This window comes from Scardinius erythrophthalmus, assembly GCF_964197995.2.
Source record: "Scardinius erythrophthalmus genome assembly, chromosome: 16".
NCBI lineage: Eukaryota > Metazoa > Chordata > Actinopteri > Cypriniformes > Leuciscidae > Scardinius > Scardinius erythrophthalmus.
In genome coordinates, this window is record NC_138236.1 from 4,910,912 (window position 1) to 4,934,231 (window position 23,320).

The following is a 23,320-nucleotide window of genomic DNA, read 5'->3' on the forward strand; positions in this document are numbered from 1 at the left end:
TGGCGCAAACGTTCCTTCATGCTATTTTGCAGGTTTAGAAAACTATTGCGCCACTAACCAAGAAAAAATAGTTTAAAGTCAGTGGCGCGTTGCGCATGTTATTCATATGCTATTTTAAGGGCGCATGCTTGGCCATAATCAATGTAGCGTGTGCACAACGCGCATATACTTTGATTCTCTCATACACAGAAGCAGCAGTTTTCATTTTTGCAAATCGTACATTATTATTATGATAGATAGATAGATAGATAGATAGATAGATAGATAGATAGATAGATAGATAGATAGATAGATAGATAGATAGATAGATAGATAGATAGATAGATAGATAGATAGATAGATAGATAGATAGATAGATAGATAGACAATTTATTATAAAAGCATACATCTAGCTTACACATTTACCCAAATTATCATACGCCTGTTTAACTGAAGTTAATTTGGGTGGGTTTCTCCATTTCAATGTCACTTCTCTCTGAGAGCGTTGCTCTCCTCGGCTGTGAACCGCTCCTGGCGCGCGCCTGGCAAATCCGCCGTTACAATAGCAATCCGCTATGGAAAAAGCGCGTCTGCTCTTAAAGGGAATCAGGAGATGTGGACAGTCTGACAGTGCTTGTTAATGTCAAAATGATTGAAATGTCCAATCAAATCAAAGAAAGCAGGCTTTACCATTCTTTAAAGGAATAGTTCACCCAAACATGATCATTCTGTCATGATTTACACACCCTCATGTCATTCCTAACCTGTTTGTCTTTCTTTCTTCTGCGAAACACAAAAGAAGATATTTTGAAGAATTTTGGTAACCAAAAGGTTTCAGTTCCCATTGACTTCCATTGAGTTGTTTTGTCCATTTAATTTAAGTCAATGGGAACTGAAACTGTTTGGTTATTAAAATTCTTCCAAATATTCTTTTGTGTTCGGCAGTTTGGAACAACATGAGGATGAGTAAATGATGAAATAATTATCTTTTTTTTTTTGGTGGACTGTCACTTTTTAAGAAGTAGTAAAACATTTAATATTTAACAACGTAAACAACATAAATGTTAAACGATTGACAGTAATATTCAGTGATCCAAACAACTTGGTGTGTAAATAGACTCTTTTGTGTGTAAATAGCTGAATTTGATTACAGCAAATTCTATTTCTTTTACTGTTCTGTTGTTTTTCTTCATTGTCCTAATTAATCATTTAATTTATTTTAAAAAAAGACCATAAAAGACCCGCTCTCCCAAAAGGTTGTCATTATTCATCAATATACAGTATACGTGACTTTAAGTGGAATCACCATGGGAAAACTGCGAGTTGTGAAAAATATGATACCATGTGTCATCTTTTTACTCTTTTAATTCATTTTTTAACTGTATCATATATTTCTTTTAATTTCTTTTATAACCTTTTTAATTTTCCTTGCTTTTATTTTGTGATTATTTCAATTATTTTCTGTAAAGCACTTTGAATTGCCATAGTGTATGAAATGTGCTATATAAATAAACTTGCCTTGCCTACGAAGGATGCATATGATACCTTAAAATCTGGCCAAAATAACGTGCCTTTTGAGGAAACATGATTAATTTTAAGCCCTAGGTTTTGGACCAGAGCAACACTGGTCTCTTCAGCAAACCCATGCAGCAGAATTCATCCAAGTGTATTTTTAGTTGGTGAAGGTAAAAATTCTCTAAACTCCACAACTGAGGTGAGCTGGATTCAGTCTAATGGATTCGCCCGACCCATTGAGCCTCATGAAGTGACACTAACGTGCTTTTACTACACAGTCTGTATTCACACACTCACTCAGGCCGTGTGTGTGTAAGTGGGCCAGACTGTTTGGAAGGGCTAAGAGTCTCACTGTCAGAAATCATTTTCTCATTCTGCTTTACCTTCCTGTCCTGCGTGATCCTGATAAAGAAACTCCTCAGCGTGAGTGAAGCCAATCCCACCACGCCACTAAAACCCCACCACGCTGCAGAGAAAGAACCACATGCTTAATACAATATGGCATTCATATGAAACACACAGTTCCAGCGGTGGAGACCCGAAGGCTGCCAGTTCAATCTCTGACAGAAAGAAAACTTTCTGCAATTAAAAAACAAAACTTTATTTTATATACTGTTTTACAAATGAGGACGACCTCAAAATGTAGATTTATTGTCAGGTTTAGCTCACTTCTGGGCGCAAATTTGTCCCCAAAGTATGGCTAAGTAGGTGTATGCAAACACACACGTGCAGAAATGTCTGTTTCCATCAGCAGACAATATTTATGCAGATAATCACCTATTATCTGTCATTCTCTGGATGTCGTGATGTTATCGTCCTGGAGCGTCACTTTTAAAATAGAGACGTGGTGAGTAACGCAGACGTGCTGTTGTGTAGACACGAATAAAACCAGCACAACATCATCAAACTTCCAGTATGTGGTTGTTTTGTTTGGGTTTGGGAAAGTTTGTAGAGAGGCAGGCGTGTGTGTGTGTGTGTGTGTGTGTGTGTGTGTGTGAGTGAAGCTGTTTGACACGACGATCTGAGAGCGCTGTCTGTAAGCCTGGATAATTACCCTCTACCTGTCTCTCTCTCCACCTATCTCTCTCTCCACCTGTCTCTCTCTCCACCTATCTCTCTCTCCACCTGTCTCTCTCTCCACCTGGCTGTCTGACAAACACACTGCGGTAACAGTACCACCTGAAACATGTCACATCTGACAACATACACTCACTACCTAACTATCAGTCAGTCTGTCTATCTACCAACCTGTCTGTCTACCTACCTACATTCCTGTCTGTCTGTCAATCTATGCATTTATCTGTCTGACTACCTTTCTTTCTACCTACCTCTCTGTCTATCTACCAACCAACCTGTCTATCTACGTATTTATCTGTCTGACTACCTATCTGTCGGTCTACCAATCTGTGTGTCTATCTGTCTGTCTACCTGTCTCTGTCTATATACCTACATACCTGTCTGTCTGTCTATCTATCTATGTATTTATCTCTATACCTGTCTCTGTATGTCTGTGTAATTATCTGTATGACTGCCTATCAGTCTATCTACCAACATGTCTGTCTACCAACCTGTCTGTCTGTCTACCTACCTGCATACATACCTGTCTATCTGTCTGTCAGTCTATGTATTTATCTGTCTGTCCATCCATCCATCCATCCATCCATCCATCCACCCACCTACCAAGCATTTGTCTCAATTTGTCACCATTTCAGAAAATTACAGACAAATATAAGCATCTTCACCTCAATATCAGAAAATGTTCACAAGACAAAAACTTTTCTAGAGAGCCAACTTGTTGAGATCTGAAAAGAGTGTCAACAGACCTTCTTCTTTCTGCGGTACACATGCTCAAACTTTTTAATGACCAAACTCCAGCTGGAGCTTGTAGAGGCCCAGTGAGGTGTGTGTGAGGCGAGCAGGAACCTGACCGGGCGGCTGGCGCTCTTCACAGAAGACGTGGAGGAGCAGCGTCTTCTAGAAGCTCATTAGAGGAGCCCATATGTCTGGAGAGAGAGTGTGAGCGTGTGGGTCTTCGTTTTCATGTCGCACGCCACCGTAGTCGCCTGCCACTTCATGCTCCGCAGCGGCACAAACACTTTCATCTGTAAACGTGATGCGTTATAATTGAGATGCGACCGCCAAGATGCGCTGACGTTTAGCGCCTGATCGAAACGTTTGCAGCGCTTTTCCCTGCAGACTTTACACACAGCAATTCAGAGCTGTAATTAGAGAAGTGAAACTCCATCCATCCAACCTAACAGAGGAGTGTGATTTTTTTGGGACGCTCGTTTGCAGTTGCATAAATAAAACGAGGGAATAATCACACAACTCTTTTTAAAGTTGCTCCAGTTTGGTTGCAGCTCAGAGATTTTGCCATCTGCCTGGGCCTGGGCATGCATCAGTAAGGCCTGTCAACCTTCAAACTTCAAGGATTTTAAAACTTGTTTTCAAACTTTTGCTTATCTAGTTAAAAATGTTGTGAATTTCTTTGAATTTCAAATCATTTTAATTCTAGTTCCTTACGTTACAATTTGCAATTTTGCATCCCGTCTGCGATCTCAACTCAAATTCAGGAACTGAATTAGAATTTAAAGCCATTCTCAAATTAATTCTGAATGTTGCACAACCGTGTTAAACAGGCTATAAACAGGTTTACCAATAACTTGATCTAACTTGCTTGTCAAGATACCTTGTACACATGAATTTGTTTCTTTCCAGACCAATAAAACTTGTGCACCCATAACACTGTGTAACAGTGACACAACCACAGCCAATCAGAATCAGAATATATGATGTTTAGATTAGTTTTATGCGGAGCTAGATTCAGACCAATGAGAAGTCATGTTTCTGTTAGCGAAGTGTCTCCACACTGAGGTCGTTTTCACAGTCCCTGATAAAACAAGCCATTTTAACGCCGGCTCAAGAGAGTCTGTGATCCGGATACTTGATTCAGAGTCCAGACCACCGTACAGGAACATTACGGACACTGGAAACTAAAACAATTTAACATATTTAACATGCAAGCCATTTACAGCTCAACAAATTTAAACTGAGCTCATTTACAGTACTTTTTTATTCTTCACTTCTGTATCGACTTTTCATTTTGCTGATGAAAGCAGAGGCTACATAATATAACAGATCATTTACATAATCCAATCAAACCCAGATAGATCAAATCTAATCCAACTGAATATTCCATTTTTACTAACAATACATAAAATCACATCACATTACAGGATGCCTGAATCATCTTACATATGAAAAATAAAGTTGAGTTTATAAGGTACCAGAAGATTTTACGTCGGTCTCTCAAACCAGTCAAATCCAGTGATCCGTTCCTCCTCCACATCATCCACCACATAAACAACACTGGTTTTCCACTGAAAGCCAATCAGAATGGAGCTGTCGTTGTCCGTCGGCGTTTGACCTTCTGATGTGTACTGCAACATGAGGCCACACGTTTAGAGAATGTGTGTATCTGTACACACACACTTTGAGGTGTTCACTGTGCCAGTAGAGTGTGTTGAATGTGTAAGTGTGTGTGTGTGAGTGCAGATAAACAGCCGGCTGCTGTACACACCGGACAGTCTGTCTGTGGCTCTTATCTTCAAAGAGTCAGTGAATCGCTGCAGGCCTGCGACACGCGCCAACTGACCCAGTCAAACCAGTGCCAACCTGGACCGAAAGAGACGCGCGCCAACCCGTCAGACTGCGCTAACAAACAAACAGTGCTCTAGTCAACACAGTTCACACTCACAGTGATCAAATCATATCAGAAGTGAACGTCACTGTCTGCACGTCCATTAACTGCATCAACTCTGAGTTCAACTCTGCTCAATGATAATAAAAAATTATATGTTAAATTTTATAATATATATTATTTTTAAATACATAAAATTTACAATATATATATACAAACAATATAATTATCCTATATTATATTTATATTAACTATACAATACAATATAATATATTTTATTTATACATATAAATGTAAAATAAAGAAATATAATAATAAATATAAAACTCTAATATTATACTATATAATTTTTTTATATATAAAAATACTATAATATATATATATATACTTTTTTTTTTTTTTTTTTTTTTTTTTCTTATATAGCGCTTTTCACAACACAGGTTGTATCAAAGCAGCTTCATAGTATTAAATTAAAATAATACATCAATGTTTGTTTCTAGTGGAAATCGTCCATGTTTGGTAATGCTGTTTTGGTAATACTCTATATATATACTCCAATTTAAATATATATAAAATATATAAAATTGTTATATTTATAAATATGAACATTTTGTATGATACTTTACAAATCAAAATACATGTAAATAATTTAAAGCAGCCCTGTCCACAAAAACAGATATATCTACTGCAGCATTCAAGACTTTAGAGCGGTTTACACGCACTATACACACACACTCTGTCATAGCGCTCATGACATGACATGAATAATGTAAAAGCATCCAGTAACAAAGACAGTCTGTCCAAAACAGACACTCCACACAACAGAATCCATATCAATCACCTTGGGACCTTAATTTATGCTAATGTCATGCAAAGCCATTGCAGCTGATAGGTGGCTTCTTGCATCAGCAGTGCAACTCCCAGAACTATCCAGAAACTTCAGCTATTTGATGTCATCTTTATGAATGCGTGTACCTCTGTGGCATTCAATGGAAAAGCCCAACACGTCTAGCACCATCACATCTTTCACTAAATTAGGCATTTTACCATCAGCAAGGGCTTTTCTGTCCCTAAAGAAAGAGAGACCTATAGATCATCCAACCTTTTTCTATCTTTTCTGACCCCAATTTCATCCCAGTGACCCTCTTCTCACCGGCTCTGTGAAGCCCTCGGCCTCTTTTCTGGTCTCTGACAGATATTGTGGCGTAGTGTGTGAGAGAGGCGTGTCATTTAGTCTGCGATGGGCTGAAGCTTCATCTGTGCTCAATAGCAGCTCTCAAAGCTTCCATCAGCGGCACAAAGGCTGCCTGCTGGGGATTTCCTCTGAAAAGACTTCGGATGAATAATACAAAACTGGAGAACTTGCCCAGGTCTTGGTGGACTTTTCTTGTCACAGAAACATACAGTGGGCCAAAAAATATTATGTACAAAATGGATGAGGTCTGTCAAAATCACACGCAGAACATACTGCATCCCATGATCAAAAGAGAAAATATATATATTTAGCAAAAAGCAACAATTAAATGGTCCTAAAACTAGGTTCTAGATTGGTCTTCATTGTAAACTACATCTATAATCTAAAAAATATAAGAAATTATATTTTGCATAAAAACCCAGCCTAAAAATCTTAGATTGTCCTAAAAAAAAATAAAAAAAATTTGTCTTCCTTTTAAACTACATCACTTTACTCCTAACAAACGTTTTTCCATTAAATGTTTAGCTTGAAATTTTGGGGGAACAAATCTATAAAACATTTCTTCTTCATCTTTAAGAATGAGTTTGCCCTCAAAAATCAAAGAATTATATTTTGCATTAGAAAAATTAAACATAAAAATGATTTAAAAATTCAAAACATTGTCTATGGTTTCACTCATAAACATCTTTTCATCAGTTTTTTGCTTGAAATGTAAAAATTGACATTTGAACAAAAATCCCACTTGATTTGATATTTTGTATGTAATATAATAACATTCAGACATCTTTTCATCAAATGTTTTGCTTGAAAATTGAAAATATAAACAAAAAAGGATCTCACTTAATGACATTCAATGACTCTTCAACCAAAATACATTTTTATAATTTTGCATTAAGAAAATTAAGCATAAAGATTTTAGATGGTCCTCAAAATATTCTTCGTCTTTATTTTAAACTATATCCATTATTCTACTCCTAACAAACATCTTTTCCCAAAAAAATTGTTCAATTGAAATCTGAACTTTAAAATAAATCATACATGCTTCCGTATTCTGCATGTAATTCATTTTTAAGAGTGACTTTAGTGTCAAAACCCTCTAAGGGCCTCTAATGTGAGAGATGTGTATGAAAACATTCAGTCTTTGAAATCTCCCTAAACATGCAGGAAATCTTTGCATGTGACGTCTCATGGAGCGTGAACGCTTCTAAATCAGATGTGTGTGGATTAGAGGAGCGTCTCTGAGCTCCACGGAGCCTGTCAGGTTGAGAAGGCCGAGCACAAAGCGTGTGATTTCAATATGAATGGTGCGGTGGAGGGAAGGACACGGCTCTCGCAGTGGGGTGACTTCCCTTCTGAGCAGCGTTCTCCATCACAAACACACGCGTGCTAAAAACACACCGCAACTCTGCATGCTGACAAGCAAAACACTTTACTTTCATATCTGCACTTCATGAACATGTCAAAGAGAGGATCACTGCAGAGATGAAATGTTAGGGGACCTGTTATACCCCTTTTCAAAGTCTTGATTTTGTTTTTGGGGTCTACTAAAATAGGTTAAAAAAAAACATTATTTTCACATATTCTCCATTGTTGCGGCTCCTCTCTTCCCAGTCTGTCAGTAACGCTCTGTTTAGTTCCTGTCTCTATGAAGCCTCTCCTTCAAGCACAATGTGCTCTGATTGGTCGGCTGGATCAGTGTGTTGTGATTGGTCAAGCACTTTGAACGCTTTTGGGAAATGTCACGGCCCTTTCACACTACTAACTAACTTAACCAGGCCCTTTATTTTGCATATGCAATTTAAATGAGGGATATTGTGACGTGTTCGTTCCCGGAAGAAAACTACAGATTATATAGCTAGGAAGGATTGTGAAACTAGTCTAACAACACACGCTTTACATTTACATTTATTCATTTAGCAGACGCTTTTATCCAAAGCGACTTACAAATGAAAACAATAGAAGCAGTTAAACTAACAGTAGGACAACAATATGCAAGTACTATGACCCTTCTCAGTTTGATCTAACACAGTACATGTTAATTTTTTTATTTTTTATATATAATAGAATAGAATAGAAGAGAAAGTGTTAGTATTACTGGATCAAGTGCTGTCGAAAAAGATGCGTCTTCAACCGTTTCTTGAAAGTGGCTACGGACTAAAGCATAAATGTCTGTAGAAAGTATGTCCGTAGACTCATAAATCTTTAGAAAGATTTATGAGTAATAATAATTGCATTAGAGACATTGCAAATAAATTGTGGTTATTCAATATGTACCCAGTGGAATGCTTCACAGACTACTATTTTCCCTAGGGTTGCACAATATATATATATATATAGCTTAGTGCGATTGAAAAATTGTACAGGGTGCTTTAATTAAATAAATATATGCGTGTCATTTACACATGTGTAGTTCATGATACAATGCTTCAAGATCTGGTTTACTGTAATTCAAGTCATTCTGAGACACTGTGAGCTGCACGTGTGTAAATCAACATATAGTTCCTTCACTCTGAAACCAGCAGCGCATTTATTTATTTGCTGGCAACCCAGTCAAAATAAAAGCTTGATGGAACAAATAAAGATGTAAATATTAGTATTGTAATTTTACAGTACAGGAAAATAAATGTAATTTTATTCAATAATCACAATAGACTCACTGGTTTGAGTTGAGTTAGTCTTGTAAAGACTAAACTCAAGTATGAACACACATGAATGACAATCATTCAGCCCTGAATGGATTTAGCACTTAAAGTCTTTAAAGTAAAAATTAATTTTTTTTGGCTCGTTTCAAAATTATTTTCTGAACAAAATCACCCCAATTATTCTAGAATGCGTCCAAAATCACATACTTCCCTACTATATAGTAGGCGGAAAACAGTATGTGACAAAAGAAGTATGTCTAATATAAAAGAGTAGACAAAAAGTACCCAGATGTCCTACTACTCCCGATCTGATTCTGAAGTGTGCATACGATGGACACTTTACTATCCCATGAGGCCACAGGAGAGGATCAGCGAATGGCAGTGAAGCGACGTAAGGTCACATGATAATGACAACATGGCGAATGTAGTACAACCGAATTATATACATATTACACACATTCATTCTGTATAGATACTTTTTAGTGCTCACAGAGCTTATTCGAAATAATACCTGCTCAAGAGAGTGTGTGATGGATGCAGCCTAATTCTTTACAAATAGAGTTATGCAAGTCATCTGGTGCAACTTCCTGTATTCTTTCATATCGCAGAAAAACAAATATTGCAATGTCAGTTTTTTCCAATATCACACAGCCCTGGTTTTCACCATCAACATGCAACTACACACACGCAGGACTCTCTGCACACATTTGGTCCATCTGCCGCACGTGGAGCGCCTGAAATGACTCTGATGAGTCTCGTTGTCTCCTTCTCTGTCATTATTCGGTGTTATTCTCTAATGCAGACGGGTTGCAGAGGTCCGCAGCTTCCCGCGGCTCCGGCGTAAATCTCCCAGAGCACCTGCCTGTAATTTGACTGCTAATCCCTGTGAGCGGGGCCTCTTCCCCTCCGTCACTGCATTACAGCCATTATGAGCTTTAGCCAGCCACATGACATGCTCTCGTACACACCGCAAATTAAATGCAAATAAAGCCTCTTTCTGGATATAATGAAAATGACCTTCGCTGCCCTGTAAGAGTGAATCAGACGCTGATGTATGTTTGGACTAGTTCATTGGTTTATCAATGACTAATACTGTTATCTAAAGAGGGCAGTGGCAGATATGGGCTAACGCAATATTTAATCATAGCAATGGAGATACACACATATACATAATGGAGATACACACTTACATATTCTCAAAATTCAATAAAATATTTGGAAACACAAGTTTCTCTTTCTCAAAACATTACATAGCACTTTTCGTATTTATTTTCATCACTATATCTATAATTTTACTCACTCTAACAAACTAATTTTAATTCAATTTATTGCTTCTATAAACCTATAAAATAACCCATTTGCTTTTGACAATGAAAACATTGATTCTTGAATCATAATTTGGTTGAACTGACAAACACTAACTTTGACTAACAAAAAAAAAATGCAATCTGCAAGGTCACATAACAACTATGTTGCAAACATCTGTTCAAATGTTGATTGCAAACTGTTTTTAATCAATTGTATGCACTAAATACTTCACAATATGCAATAAACAACATGCTAGTGCCATTTCAAACGTAACCAGAGACGGTCGAACCATAAGAGCGCCTGGAGCATCGTGTGTCGTACCTGTTCGGGTCCCGGCGGGCGGCTCGTCCAGGTCAGTGTTTGCTGTTTGACGTCCCTTTGCCGTGACTGTTGGTCTTACTGCACACCTGGATGCTGTCGCCAGACTCAGGCTGTAACTTAACGGTCGGAACGGTGAAGATAGAAGACACTGAAAAACAACGACAGATTCAGTCTATGAGTCTTTATGCAACGTGTATGAAATCTTCTTTGACAAAAGACAATGGAAAATATAACATCATCATGTAAAAGTACAGAAAGGGAGGGGAAAACAATAGTATTGTGATGATGATGATGATGATGATGATAATGACAAGGCAATTTTTTTTGAAAATTAGGAAATCAATAACTGAGAAATTCAAAATAGATCCAGAAAAAAATGATGAATCAAACTCATCTAACCAGCATTGAGATAAAAACATTAAAAACTTTGATTTAAAACAAAAAAATGTTTAAAAATAAGATAATGTAAACCATTTTTTTGAAATTCACTATCCCATGAAGCGCTGTGAACTACATATGGGGAATTTTATGACAGTTGTGTTGAGAAGAATAAACACTACAGTAAACCAGGAACAAACTGCATAAGGCACTGATTCATAGATAAACAAGAATATATAATATATATAGTATTTCATAATTAATTCATCAAAGCCGTTTCTACTGCAATATATTCCTGAGGAACCAAATGCCACTATCTCAGATACACACACACACCAGAGTCAAACCCTATTTACTGCATTCAAGAAGCCAGTGACCCTGTAAAGCTGCTTTAAACCCTGATAAAAACAACCATTATTGAACATCTTACACCAAAACTCGAGTGTTATCCGTCATGCCCCCACTGTAACTGTTTCATTGTGATGAGCTCAAAACATCACAGGTGTGTTTGTCATTTCAGAAAGACCCAGAGATGTAGTGTCAAAGTACACACACACACACAATATGTAGTGTATACTAGTGATTAAAACCAGTATGCAATCAACATTTGAACAGTTGTTTGGGTATATGTGTATATGTACAGTATGTGGTATTTGTAACATGCATACTATATATATATATATATATATATATATATATATATATATATATATATATATATATATATATATATATGCGCAACAATATCTTACTAATAAGCAGCACTAGTCAAGATAAATATGAGCCATTTCATTTAATAAACGTCATAAATCTTGCTGCATTTTCCGTATCAATCAAAGCCGGAGCTGAAATGTTAATTACTCGTCCAGCTTCCCCCAAACAGCAACCGTTCTCTTTTGTGATTGAACCGCGAGCGTATATGAAACAACAGAATTAATTTTCCCTTCATTCTTCTGCTTGAAAAGCGGCGCTGGGCTCTGTGCGTCAAAGATCCGCCTCCACGCCTGAGTCCCGCCTTCCTCCCGAAAACAACCTGCTGTGAGCTGATAACAGGATTAATTCAGCTCCGACTCCTAATCTGTCAAATTAAAAACCTCATTCTCGTATTCAAATGACTTGCCCGACGCTTGTCTTCCGCAAACGCCTGTTTTCTGTAGCGCATAACATGTGTAGGACTAAATGTGCCTGTGCTGCAGTTTTGTCTGTCTACTAACCGAGGCATAAAGACGATCAGCGGCTGTGGATGTCTCACGTGTGGATTATGGATACGTGTCACTTTAGACATGACAAAAGGCCTTGAGGTCTTTTAAAATCCCAACCAGCCAGAATGACCCGAATCATCACCAGCAGCTCGATGGTTCTGCAAGTGTTGAACACGAACGCTTTATTAAAGTCGGCATGAAACGGAAGTTGCACTCTTTTCATCCTTATTGTGACATATATCTGAGTGGAACAGCTTCTTGAACAAGAACAAATGTAGGATGAGGTTTGATTCTGTACAATTTCTATTGGTGGATCTCATGTGAGTGACAGGTTGTCCCGCCCTCACGCCAGTAAACACGTCATCAGAGAAGAGAAGAGAAGAGAAGAGAAGAGAAGAGAAGAGAAGAGAAGAGAAGAGAGAGAGAAGAGAAGAGGGAGGGGAAGTTATTTTGATGAAAGATTATGAGGGTACATGAATTAAAAAAAAATGATGTGCGCAGATCAGTGTTAATTTTGACAGCAAATTTTGATTTAGTTTTAGTCATAGTCTTTTGACTAAAATGCCATTTAGTTTTAGTCATATTTTAGTCATCTGAATTGTTTTAGTTTTAGTCTAGTTTTAGTCGACGAAAATACAATAACATTTTAGTCGACTAAATCTACAGTATATTTAGTCGACTAAAATCGAATTTAAATTGTAATGCATTAATTTAGAATTTCTCTAAAATTTCCAAACCCATTATAGCCTACTCCCAAAACACTATTAACCTGTTAATATGAATAATTTGTAAAGTTTGAACATGCAATACAGACACATTTTTAACTGCTGTGAAATACAAAAAACATCTTAAAATTAAATAAAACCACTTCTCCTAAAGAAATAGCCTAGTCTTTTTTTCAATGCATGATATATGTAGTATTCATTCTTTATTCTTTCAAGCAGACATATTTATATAAATTAAATATAATTAATCCTTATTACAGCTTTTAAAGAGCAGCGAGTGCTTTTCTCTTTTTATTTTGTTGTTTGATTAAGTGCACAGACGGCATTATGTGTATTACGCACTGTCACTTTAAGAACGAGTGTGCAGATCCAATGGCACTGATGCACATGATCCGCTATTCTCACAACGGTACATTCTTTATTCTCACAACAACGGTACATTCTTTAAAGACATAACCGACTGTGTTTACGTGAATACTCTCCAAAACTGACATTTAGACAATGTTGTGTGTATTTTATCCATTCAGACGCGAAAGAGACCTCAGTTCAGTCCTCGCGCGCTGTATAGCTGTGCAGGCACGCTTCGGGTCGGGTGTGTGTGTGCGCGCGCGCGCACAGAAAAACATTCAGATCTATCCATGTCTGCTCTTCTCTTTCTCCCAGACGTTTACATTTTTTAACGATCTATAGACATGAATCAAGCGCATGCCAACTCCTGTCCGCGGGTAGATCAGCACGTCACAATTCAAATCTGCGCTTTTACCACAAACGCATCAGTTATGACTGGATCTCTTCCTCAATCGTCCCTCCCCAACATTTTCGTCTAGTTTTTATTCGTTGACGAAAATGTCAATACATTTTCGTCATAGTTGTCGTCATTTAAAACTGTTTTTTATTTAGTTTTCGTCTCGTTTTCGTCACTGAAAAAATGTCGTTGACGAAAATAATGACGAAAATTATTCGTCAACGAAATTAACACTGGCGCAGATAAATCAATTATAATAAATACAGCAAATATTAAGCGTAGCGCCAGTTCTGGCAGGTCACGTTAGTCAAGCTCGCATCAGCTGACTCTCAGCTGATCAATGTCTACCAATAGGAATACGACGCCTATCACTAGCCGCGTTTCCATTACCCTTCAAATTGTGCAAATTGAAAATACGCTTAATGGAAACACGTAATTTTCGCAAAAACTCCCATTTATCGCAAAAAAGTTTTTCCGCTCGCATGAGGTGGTTTTTCAGGCAATTCGAAAAAGAAATATTTGGCAAAACTGCAGTTTTTGCGCATTTACAGGTCACCTGTCGTAGATGACGTGGTGTGTTTTTGGACAGAATACGAGACAGAGTTCTTAAGAATTCATATAAGACAAAATAATTACAGCAATAATGGATTCTAAACCTCAAATAAATGCCGCAACCAAGACCTCGAAGCAGATCTGAGGGAGAACACCCAGAAACACCTCATATGTGCCGCTCACAAGTATAAGGGTCGTTCCTTACCATTAATGCTTGGAAAACACACATACATCTCCTTCCATTAATAATAATGGCAAGTGCAGTGGTTGGGATATAGTACATAAACCTCCATTTTGGAATGATTTTACTTATCGCGAGAGGAAAAAATGAAGTTTAAGTCGCATAACATCGGTTAATGGAAACGCCGTCATTTCGCAATAGTTTTTTGTCGACATTTAGAAAAAAACGCTAAAGTTTTGCGCAAATCTATAATGGAAAAGCGCCTACAGTATTCATATATAAGCTCCTTCAGTATTATCAGCAGCTATCGCGTTTCCCAGGAGCAAATTATCCTTCTCCATCCCCAGCTCCTCCTCTCGCCCAGTCAGGATTTGGCATTCTGATTTCCCTTGAATCAGAATCAATTCTCGAATCATGTTGTACTTTAAAAATCTTGAATTAATGATATCTGCAATACATTCATGTTGGTTCTGTTCTGTTTACCCTATAAGGGGGGTTATCACTGCTCTCCCTGCTCTTATCCATGCTAGGCTAAATGGATGTGCAGGGAGTTCTTGCCCAGAAGAGAACCATACCGCCAATCCAAACTGTGTGCTAATTGACAATCGTATTCGACGATAGTGGTCCTGACAGAAACTGCATAAAAAAACAAGAATGGTCAATTTTGATTTCATGGTGACTTTAATGTCAGAGCTGCTAGTTGTCAGTCAGGGATGTTTCGACAGTATCTGGGCTTCGATGCATCAATGAATGACAAAGAACAGAAAGCTTATAGACCTTATGTAGCCCCTGCGCTCGTTGTCTTTTGTCTTCCGGTCTGTATTTTCACAGCGATCTTACGTATTTATGAATGAATGGCTCGTTTTGAAATCTTCCCGGTCTACTGACATTTGTTAAGAAATCTGCTTTAAACATTACAGTCCTCATGATAACTTTCGTTAACTTTACAATAAGTAAATCCACTTCACCAGCGTAATTACTCCTCGACAGTGATGCCATAGAGATATACAGAGCGACCGCAAAAACAGAAGTTCAAAGACAATATTCTAAAGATGCTGCGCGCTTGTTTCTCTGGCGCATAAGGTCTATAGTGTTTCACAGTAGATTTTCTGGTAATCTTACATGTCAGATGTCAATTATTGCATCTGTAACACATGCATATGTATTTATCTTCAGTGCTGGGTAGATTACTTACAATTTGTAGTCGGTTACTGAATATAAATGACAAAAAAACTTAATGTAGTTAGTAACACAATCTATTAAATTACTCACTTAAGGTTATATTACTTTTCACAATTTGTTCATCGACTGACAAAAAGGTTTGGAATTTGATAATTACAAAATGTCATGAATTTGTGCATTTTAATGTGTTTGAAAGACAAAAGCCTTCCAAACACAGTAATATATGGTTAAATTAGGAATAATTATGAACATTTCACTGCCATTTAGTTAATAATATGAAATCATGTAATCAATAAAAAGTAACTGTAGTCTGATTTTAAAGTGTAATATAATACAATTACATGTATTTCATATTTGGAATCTGATCGTGTAATCCAGATTAAATTACCCAGCACTGTTAATTCTCATGTTTAGTAACATCACAAAGCACTGCTACTAGTTAAAAAGCATGCTTTTGTTTTTCACTAATTTTTATCAGATTTTCTTTGTTTCTGTCGGACTCTTTGATATGCTGCAAAATTCAAACTTTGTAACAATCTGAAAAACATGCATCAACCAATGAGAATCAAGAATTCAACACTGCTGACAATAACCAATTCCTGCATATTTGCGTTTTGCAAATCAAGAAAAAGTGTCAGTATGTTGGTCTCCAGGGGAAAGTGAAGCACGTCACCTCATGGAGAAACCTGGAACATGAGTCGTGACAAGGCAGAAACGTGATGACTGTGCAATCTTTGTGAATTACCATCAGAGAGAGATCACCATCACCACAATGAGCTCAAACTGAACGGCGTTTGGCATTCACTTCCAGACACGCATCAATAAAACGGCATGTTTACCAGTAAGAAAGAGCGAGAAGAGACAGAGAGCGTAAAATACTGATGAAGGAAGGCAGTAGATGGAGGAAAACACAATGGATTCCTAACAAACTGCCTGCAGTATACACTGTACACTAGATCTGATCAGAAGATCTGATCAGAAGATGCAAAACAATGAAAACATTGAGAAAATCTCCTTTAAAGTTGTCCATTTATGTAGGCGATTGTGCTGCATTCACTCACAAAAATAAATGTTTTATATATTTACAGTAGGAAATATACAAAATATCTTCATGGATCACAATCTTTACTTAATATCCTAATGATTTTTAGCATAAAAAAAAATCGATAGTTTTGACCCATACAATGTATTGTTGGCTATTGCCACAAATATACCCGTGCAACTTATGACTGGTTTTGTGATCCAGGGTCAAATATGGGAAAGTGTGAAGTATGCAGTCGTAAATAATAAAAAGGAGAAATAAAGACTTAAATAAAGTTTGATTTATGGCAAGAGACGGCCATAGAATCACTAAGAGACGGATACGACTGAAATGGAGATGGAGACACAGACAGACAGACAACAGACAGACAGACAGACAGACAGACAGACAGACAGACAGACAGACAGACAGACAGACAGATAGATAGATAGATAGACAAACAGATATATATATAGACAGACAGATAGACAGACAGACAGACAGACAGACAGATAGATAGACAGACAGATAGACAGACAGACAGACAGACAGACAGACAGACAGACAGACAGATAGATAGAGAGATAGAGAGATATTAAAAATGAAACAAATGAAAAAAATGATATGTATAAACGGATCCAGTATTCTGTGTAGTGTGCTCTGATTATTTAATACACACTTTAGCACGGCATTATATACTTTTGACAAATGTAGTCGGTAACTGGAGTGTTGCATGCATGCATACTGCAAGATTAGTATGAGTAGTGCAGTACAGCAGTGTGTCAGTGTGGAGTCAGCGTGCAGTGCTGTGATGCGGTGGACTCACTGTCAGGCAGATCCCAGAGTCTCGGGGGCAGATGGATGAAGTACTCATGGTGGAGGGCCGCCTGGGCCGAGACACGGTTCTTTGGGAAGCACTGGAGAAATCTGGAAGCCAGCTCTTCAGCATGATCTACATAACCCAGCCTGCCAAAACACACACACACACACACACACACACACACACACACACACACACACACACACACACACACACACACACACACACACACACACACACATATAAACATACAGATGATACAGTGCCAAGATCACCACACACACACGCTCACTGCTCGCATCTCTCTGTCAGCTTCACTCCCGCTGACGAGCGGCTGGAAAAATGTTTGTTGACTTTTTTGGAGTGGAAAATGCAAAGTGAGTTTTCACCCTCAAACGTCCTCTAAATTGCAAAGACAAGGACCGACACAAACACACCTGCATTCTGCACTGCAGAACAGATAAACACATGAACACAGCAGATCTTTAGATGCTGAGCTCTCAATGAGTGTATAGATGTGCTGTGGTCTGGAAATTAAACCACGATACTGATAATGATTTTAGGATGGCAAAACTTACATGAATGATTTACATCACAATATTACAAAGATGGTCTGACATCAAAGCCTTATTTATCTGACAATGACTAGTCTAGTTAATGGTCTGGTCTTCTGTCCATGAACCGCCTACTTACAGACTGTCTGATTGACATGTGAAGTGACCAATCACAGTTTGCTTGGTGTGTGTTGCTTAGGGGCGGTTAATCTGAAATAGCACATATGATAACAATAGACCAGTTTCTGATAAAAAAAAAGAAGTAATTTAGTTTGCACAAAAAAAAAGAAAAATCACTTTTTTTTAAAAGAAATTAATACTTCATCAAGGATCCATTTAATTGATCAAAAATGACAGTAAAGACAATCATAAAATTACAAACCAATTATATTTCAAATAAATGCTGCTGTCTTTTATCGTTCTATTCATCAAAACATCCTATAGAAATAAAATCTCGCCATTTCCACAAAAATATGATGCTTTCAACTAGTATGAATACTATACTTATTATCAACTGTTTTCAACATTGAAAATAATCAGAAATGCAGCCAACCATCATATTAGAAAGATTTCTGAAGGATCATGTGACACTGAAGACTGGAGTAATGATGCTGAAAATTCAGCTTTGATCACAGGAATAAATTACATTTAAAAATATATTCAAATAGAAAACAATTATTCTAAATTTTAATAATATTTCACAATATTACTGTTTTTACTGTTTTTTTTTAATCAAATTTTTTTGACACTTTTCAGCAGCAGTGTAAAATCTGAATTTCTTTCCATCAATCTGCATTATTTCACAGAAAAAAACTAATCAGAATATATTGTACAGTTTCAATCATGGATATCTAGATTGTGCCCCAAATAAAACCTCAAAAGATGCACTTTCAGCTCAACAACTGTCTTGGAAGAGCGAGTTAGTTAGCATGACTGACTGTAAACATGTATGTATATCACATGATATATATATATCATCTGTTCTGATGACACACACTCATTTGAAGGAAAATCTGTCACTCTAGCGAGGTTTGACTGTCACATTATGCAAATGATACATGACTGATTGTTCGTTTGCCAGCATTCTCATGTTGCGTAGTGTGTTTTCAGGCCTAAGGCTGAATGTGTGTGTGTGTGTGTGCTGACTGAACTCCTGAACTATCACACTCACTACTGCCAATGAAAAAGCAAATGCATAAAACTACAGATGTATGTGGATAATTAGGCCTCTGCAGCATTAACACATTAAAGAAACATGAAGTTTTCTCAGAGTTTCTGTCCACCAGCGGCACTTTCAGCACTTAAAAATGTGTGTGTGAAACAAGCTTGTGAACGAGTGTCTGTGTGATTAGATGGTAGACTCTATAGGCTTCGGTTTGCATCTGAAGGTCCCACTCGTGTTCTCGTGCTGCTAGTTCAGACGTGGGTTAATCGATTGAGAACGGAAACTTCTCAAAACGTCATCTGATTATGAGGAAGAGACCAAGCTCATTATAGTTTTACATCTATTTCTTATTTTAACTTTAATAATATTTTTTGAGATGTAATTTGTTTAAATGGTTTTGACTGCTTCCTTGTTCAGGACCTGATGCAATTTACATTACTGTTCAAGTTTGGGGTCAGTACGCTTTTTTATTTGGGGGGAAATGCTACAATTTACAATAAGTTTATTAGTTAATGCTTTAACTAACAATAAGCATTCCATTTGTTACAGTATTTATTATTTTTTGTTAACATCAGTTAATAAAATACAGTTAATCAGCTCAGGTCCATTAAATAATATTAACAGATCTTTTACTATAAATAATGTACTAGTGAATGTTGAATTTAACATTAGATAAGATTAATAAATGCTTTAGAAGTAACATTGTAGTTCATTTTGTTGTTTACTAATGTTAACAAATGTAACTTTACTGTAGTGTTACCGGATATTTGTAGTTTTAAAAAAGTGTGCCACGGAAGGACTATTTAAGTGAACCTATTGCTCTTTCATAGTTTTCACTGATGCTTCATTTAAGGCTCAACCTCATCTCAGATGTTTCTCCTAAAAGTATGAGTATAAAGCTATAAAAAATAATGTGATGTGAAATGAATTTGATGAGAAATGTCACATTGAGATTTCTGACTTTTAACTGATTTTGATTTGGCTGAGCACAGTTTTCAGCATTGTCAAGATCTTTGCTGAAACTCAGGAGAAACATCTGAGAAGTAGATGATTTGAGCAAAAGTCTCCATTTTAGGTCAGGAGAAATAACTGAGATATTCAGAAGATTTCAGGTGATTTGCAATAGAAAATGGTGAAAAACCCGAGAAACAGTGACATTACAGCATCTAGAACACACTTTGCTATTAACACAAAAGAAAAATGGGTGTTATAAAAATCTATACAAAAACTCATAGTAAAAAATATTTGTGGTCACTTACTTATTCCAGGCTTGTCTGAGTTTCTTGGGACTGTAGACAGTGAAGCGATCTGCAGATGAGAGACAAACGACAGATGAATAACTCATGGTTATTCAAATAACTCATACAGTCAAATCAGTTATATGGTTACATAATATTACAATTTAAAATGACTTTTCCATATGTGAATATATTTTTCCTGTGATCAAGGCTGAATTTTCAGCATATTAGACTTCAGTGTCACATGATCCTTCAGAAATCATTCTTACATGATGATTTGCTGCTCAAGAAACATTTCTGAATATTATCAATGTTGAAAACAGTTGCACTGCTTCATATTTTTGTGGAAACCGTGATAAATCTTTCTTAGTTAAGTTAAGTTAAGTTAAAATCTTTTAAGTTTTAATCATTAACATTTTGATCTTATCTTTACTGGCACTTTTGATCAATATAATGTGCCCTTATGGACAAACAATATTGATTTATTAAAAAATAAAACTGTTACTGACCACAAACATTTTAAACAACTGTGGTCAGTGTGATCAAATAATGAGTCAAGAAAGAAATTATATTCTGCACAGCTGATATTCATTCATCATGCTGGATATTCTATTAATATTTTGAAATTGTTTTTATTTTTATATTTTCCATTTTAATTTTAGTTAAAGGTTTAGTAATTTTGTTGTGCGTCTTTTATGTACAGTAGGTTTTTTTTTTCACGTTGCCTTGTCAACTAACTGAAATAAAAAAAAAAATAGGTAAAGTTTATTTTATTTCAAGTAACAAAAATGTTTTTTTCTGGCTTTGGTTTTAGTTTTAGTTAACTATAATAACCCCTAAAGGAATTCTATAATACAGAAAATGTGCGTACTGCACAGTAAACATCCTCTATCCTCTTTGTTCTAGATGTCGATTCATTAGTTTGGCCTCCTGTGGACTGGATCAATACACACCATCCGCTCGGGCATTCAGGTATGAAACATCAGTACACACACACGCACGCACGCACGCACGCACGCACGCACGCACACACACACAATCAATGCCCTTTATATAAACCCAGCAGCTCCATGACATGCAATTAAACATCCCAAGCCCCATAACCAATCGCTAACACTTCATCAAGAGTGAGTATTCAACAACAGCACACTGGGAGAGTGGAAGGGCATATTTACATAGCAGAAAACCCAGTGATCAGGTCTCATACGGTATTATTTGATCTAAACTGCCGTCTCAGCTGGTGTTCGTGAAGAAGAGCAGTAAACACTGTCCTCTGCTGCTACAACACTGAACTACACCTCTTCAACATTTCTAACTGACATTAGGAGAGAAACTAAAGGAAAAACACGCACTGCTCATTTTTGAGCTATTTTGCTTCCACAAAATGTCTTCTTAAAATACACATTAAGTGTTATCTCTGATGAATCTCCACTTCTCAGCAGAACTTGCAAACTTCAGTTTTATTCCTATCTATATTCTGAAGGTGTTTCTTACTATGTCACTTATATCCAAAAATAAAACCCTAAAAACCTGGTGAAAATGTTTGCAATTCTTACTGCAATCAATCAAATGAGAAAGTTTGGTGAGATCTACTGATCTATCTTTTTTTTTTTTACCCTATTCAACCTAAAGCCATTATGACTTTCAAAATGCAAATAAGGCTTCATCACAGAATAACAACCTCTTTCACCTTTATCGATCAAATTGTTGATACTAGAGGCTAACAGAGCGTTTTAAAAGTTCAGCTGATTTACTGTCTGCGAGGCTTCACTGGACGCTCAGTGTTTTATGAAGGTCACCTTGAGGAACATCAGAACTGGAGGACTGAATTGCAGAGGGAACACTTAGGCTGTGTCCGAAATCGCTCCTTACACGGGCACTATTTGAAGGGAACAGCAATTCATAGTGGTGTCTGAAACCATAGTGGACGTTATTGAGTGTGCTCATTGAATCCCATAATGCACCGCAATAACGAGTGAACAACCAATGTACACTCAACAGCTAGAGAATACCCATAATGCACTGTGAGGGATTCCCGCATCTCTCCAGAAGATGGCGCTGAAGCTGAATCATCCATACATTCATTTTCCAAAACGCTGGTTCAATGTGGCTACAACGTAATATCATACAGGTATAAATTCCTTTTTAATTGATTACATTGTTTAATTAAGGGATATACATGCTAGAGTTCAAGATGCATCTTTTCATCACTACTGGAGCTGCCAGTTTGCTACGTTTTAAACGATTATTAAACAGCAAGCACAAACTGCAAAAGCGGCAGCTCTTCTGGCGAACTCAGTGTCTGTCATTCACTCTTTCAAGTGGACTATATTAGTGAACTAATGTAGGGAATAGTGAACGAGGATATAGGGGGCGATTTGAAACGCAGCCTTAGAGCTCTTTAGTATCTCTGCTTCAGTATCTGTGATCATTAGCATAATGGTTTATTCCAGAACATTCCTCACATCTCGTTCATTAGGCCATTGATAAAAGATAAAATAATTTAAAATATATTAAAATAAATAAATAAATATAAATAACTACATTGTGATATTACATTAAATTAAAAAAGATTCAATTACTCATTAGATTTTGTTCATATCACCCACCTCTATCCCAATCTGTTCAGAATAGGTAAAGATTAAACGTACAGTATGGCATTTTTCGCCACTAGGGGTCGCTAACCTATTTACAATAACAAAGGCGTAGATTGATGACGCAACATTTGCTAAGAATTATGGATCTTGTCGTCAACGTCAAGCCGGCCGATCTAATAATGTTTATGGATGACTGAATAGATCGATGCTTTTATCATGACTGTGATATAAAGCAGTTCGGGATTGCTAAGAGACAGCTATCAGCTCCACACGCGACGCGAGTCCCGCGGATATAAAAGG

The 23,320-nt window shown here is 36.9% G+C and overlaps 1 protein-coding gene across 3 annotated transcripts in view; it reads right to left on the reverse strand.

Moving 5' to 3' along the window:
* cdk14 (cyclin dependent kinase 14) overlaps window positions 1–23,320 on the reverse strand; it is a 155,344-nt gene that overhangs the window by 20,184 nt on the left and 111,840 nt on the right. For all 3 annotated transcript variants that reach the window (XM_081389058.1, XM_081389060.1, XM_081389059.1), the window contains 3 exons: window positions 20,445–20,493; window positions 17,473–17,612; window positions 10,661–10,808 (listed from right to left, as the gene is read on the reverse strand). In XM_081389058.1, coding sequence (XP_081245184.1) covers window positions 10,693–10,808; window positions 17,473–17,612; window positions 20,445–20,493 — 305 coding nt within the window. In that variant the 3' untranslated portion in view covers window positions 10,661–10,692. The remainder of the gene's footprint in view (window positions 1–10,660; window positions 10,809–17,472; window positions 17,613–20,444; window positions 20,494–23,320) is intronic.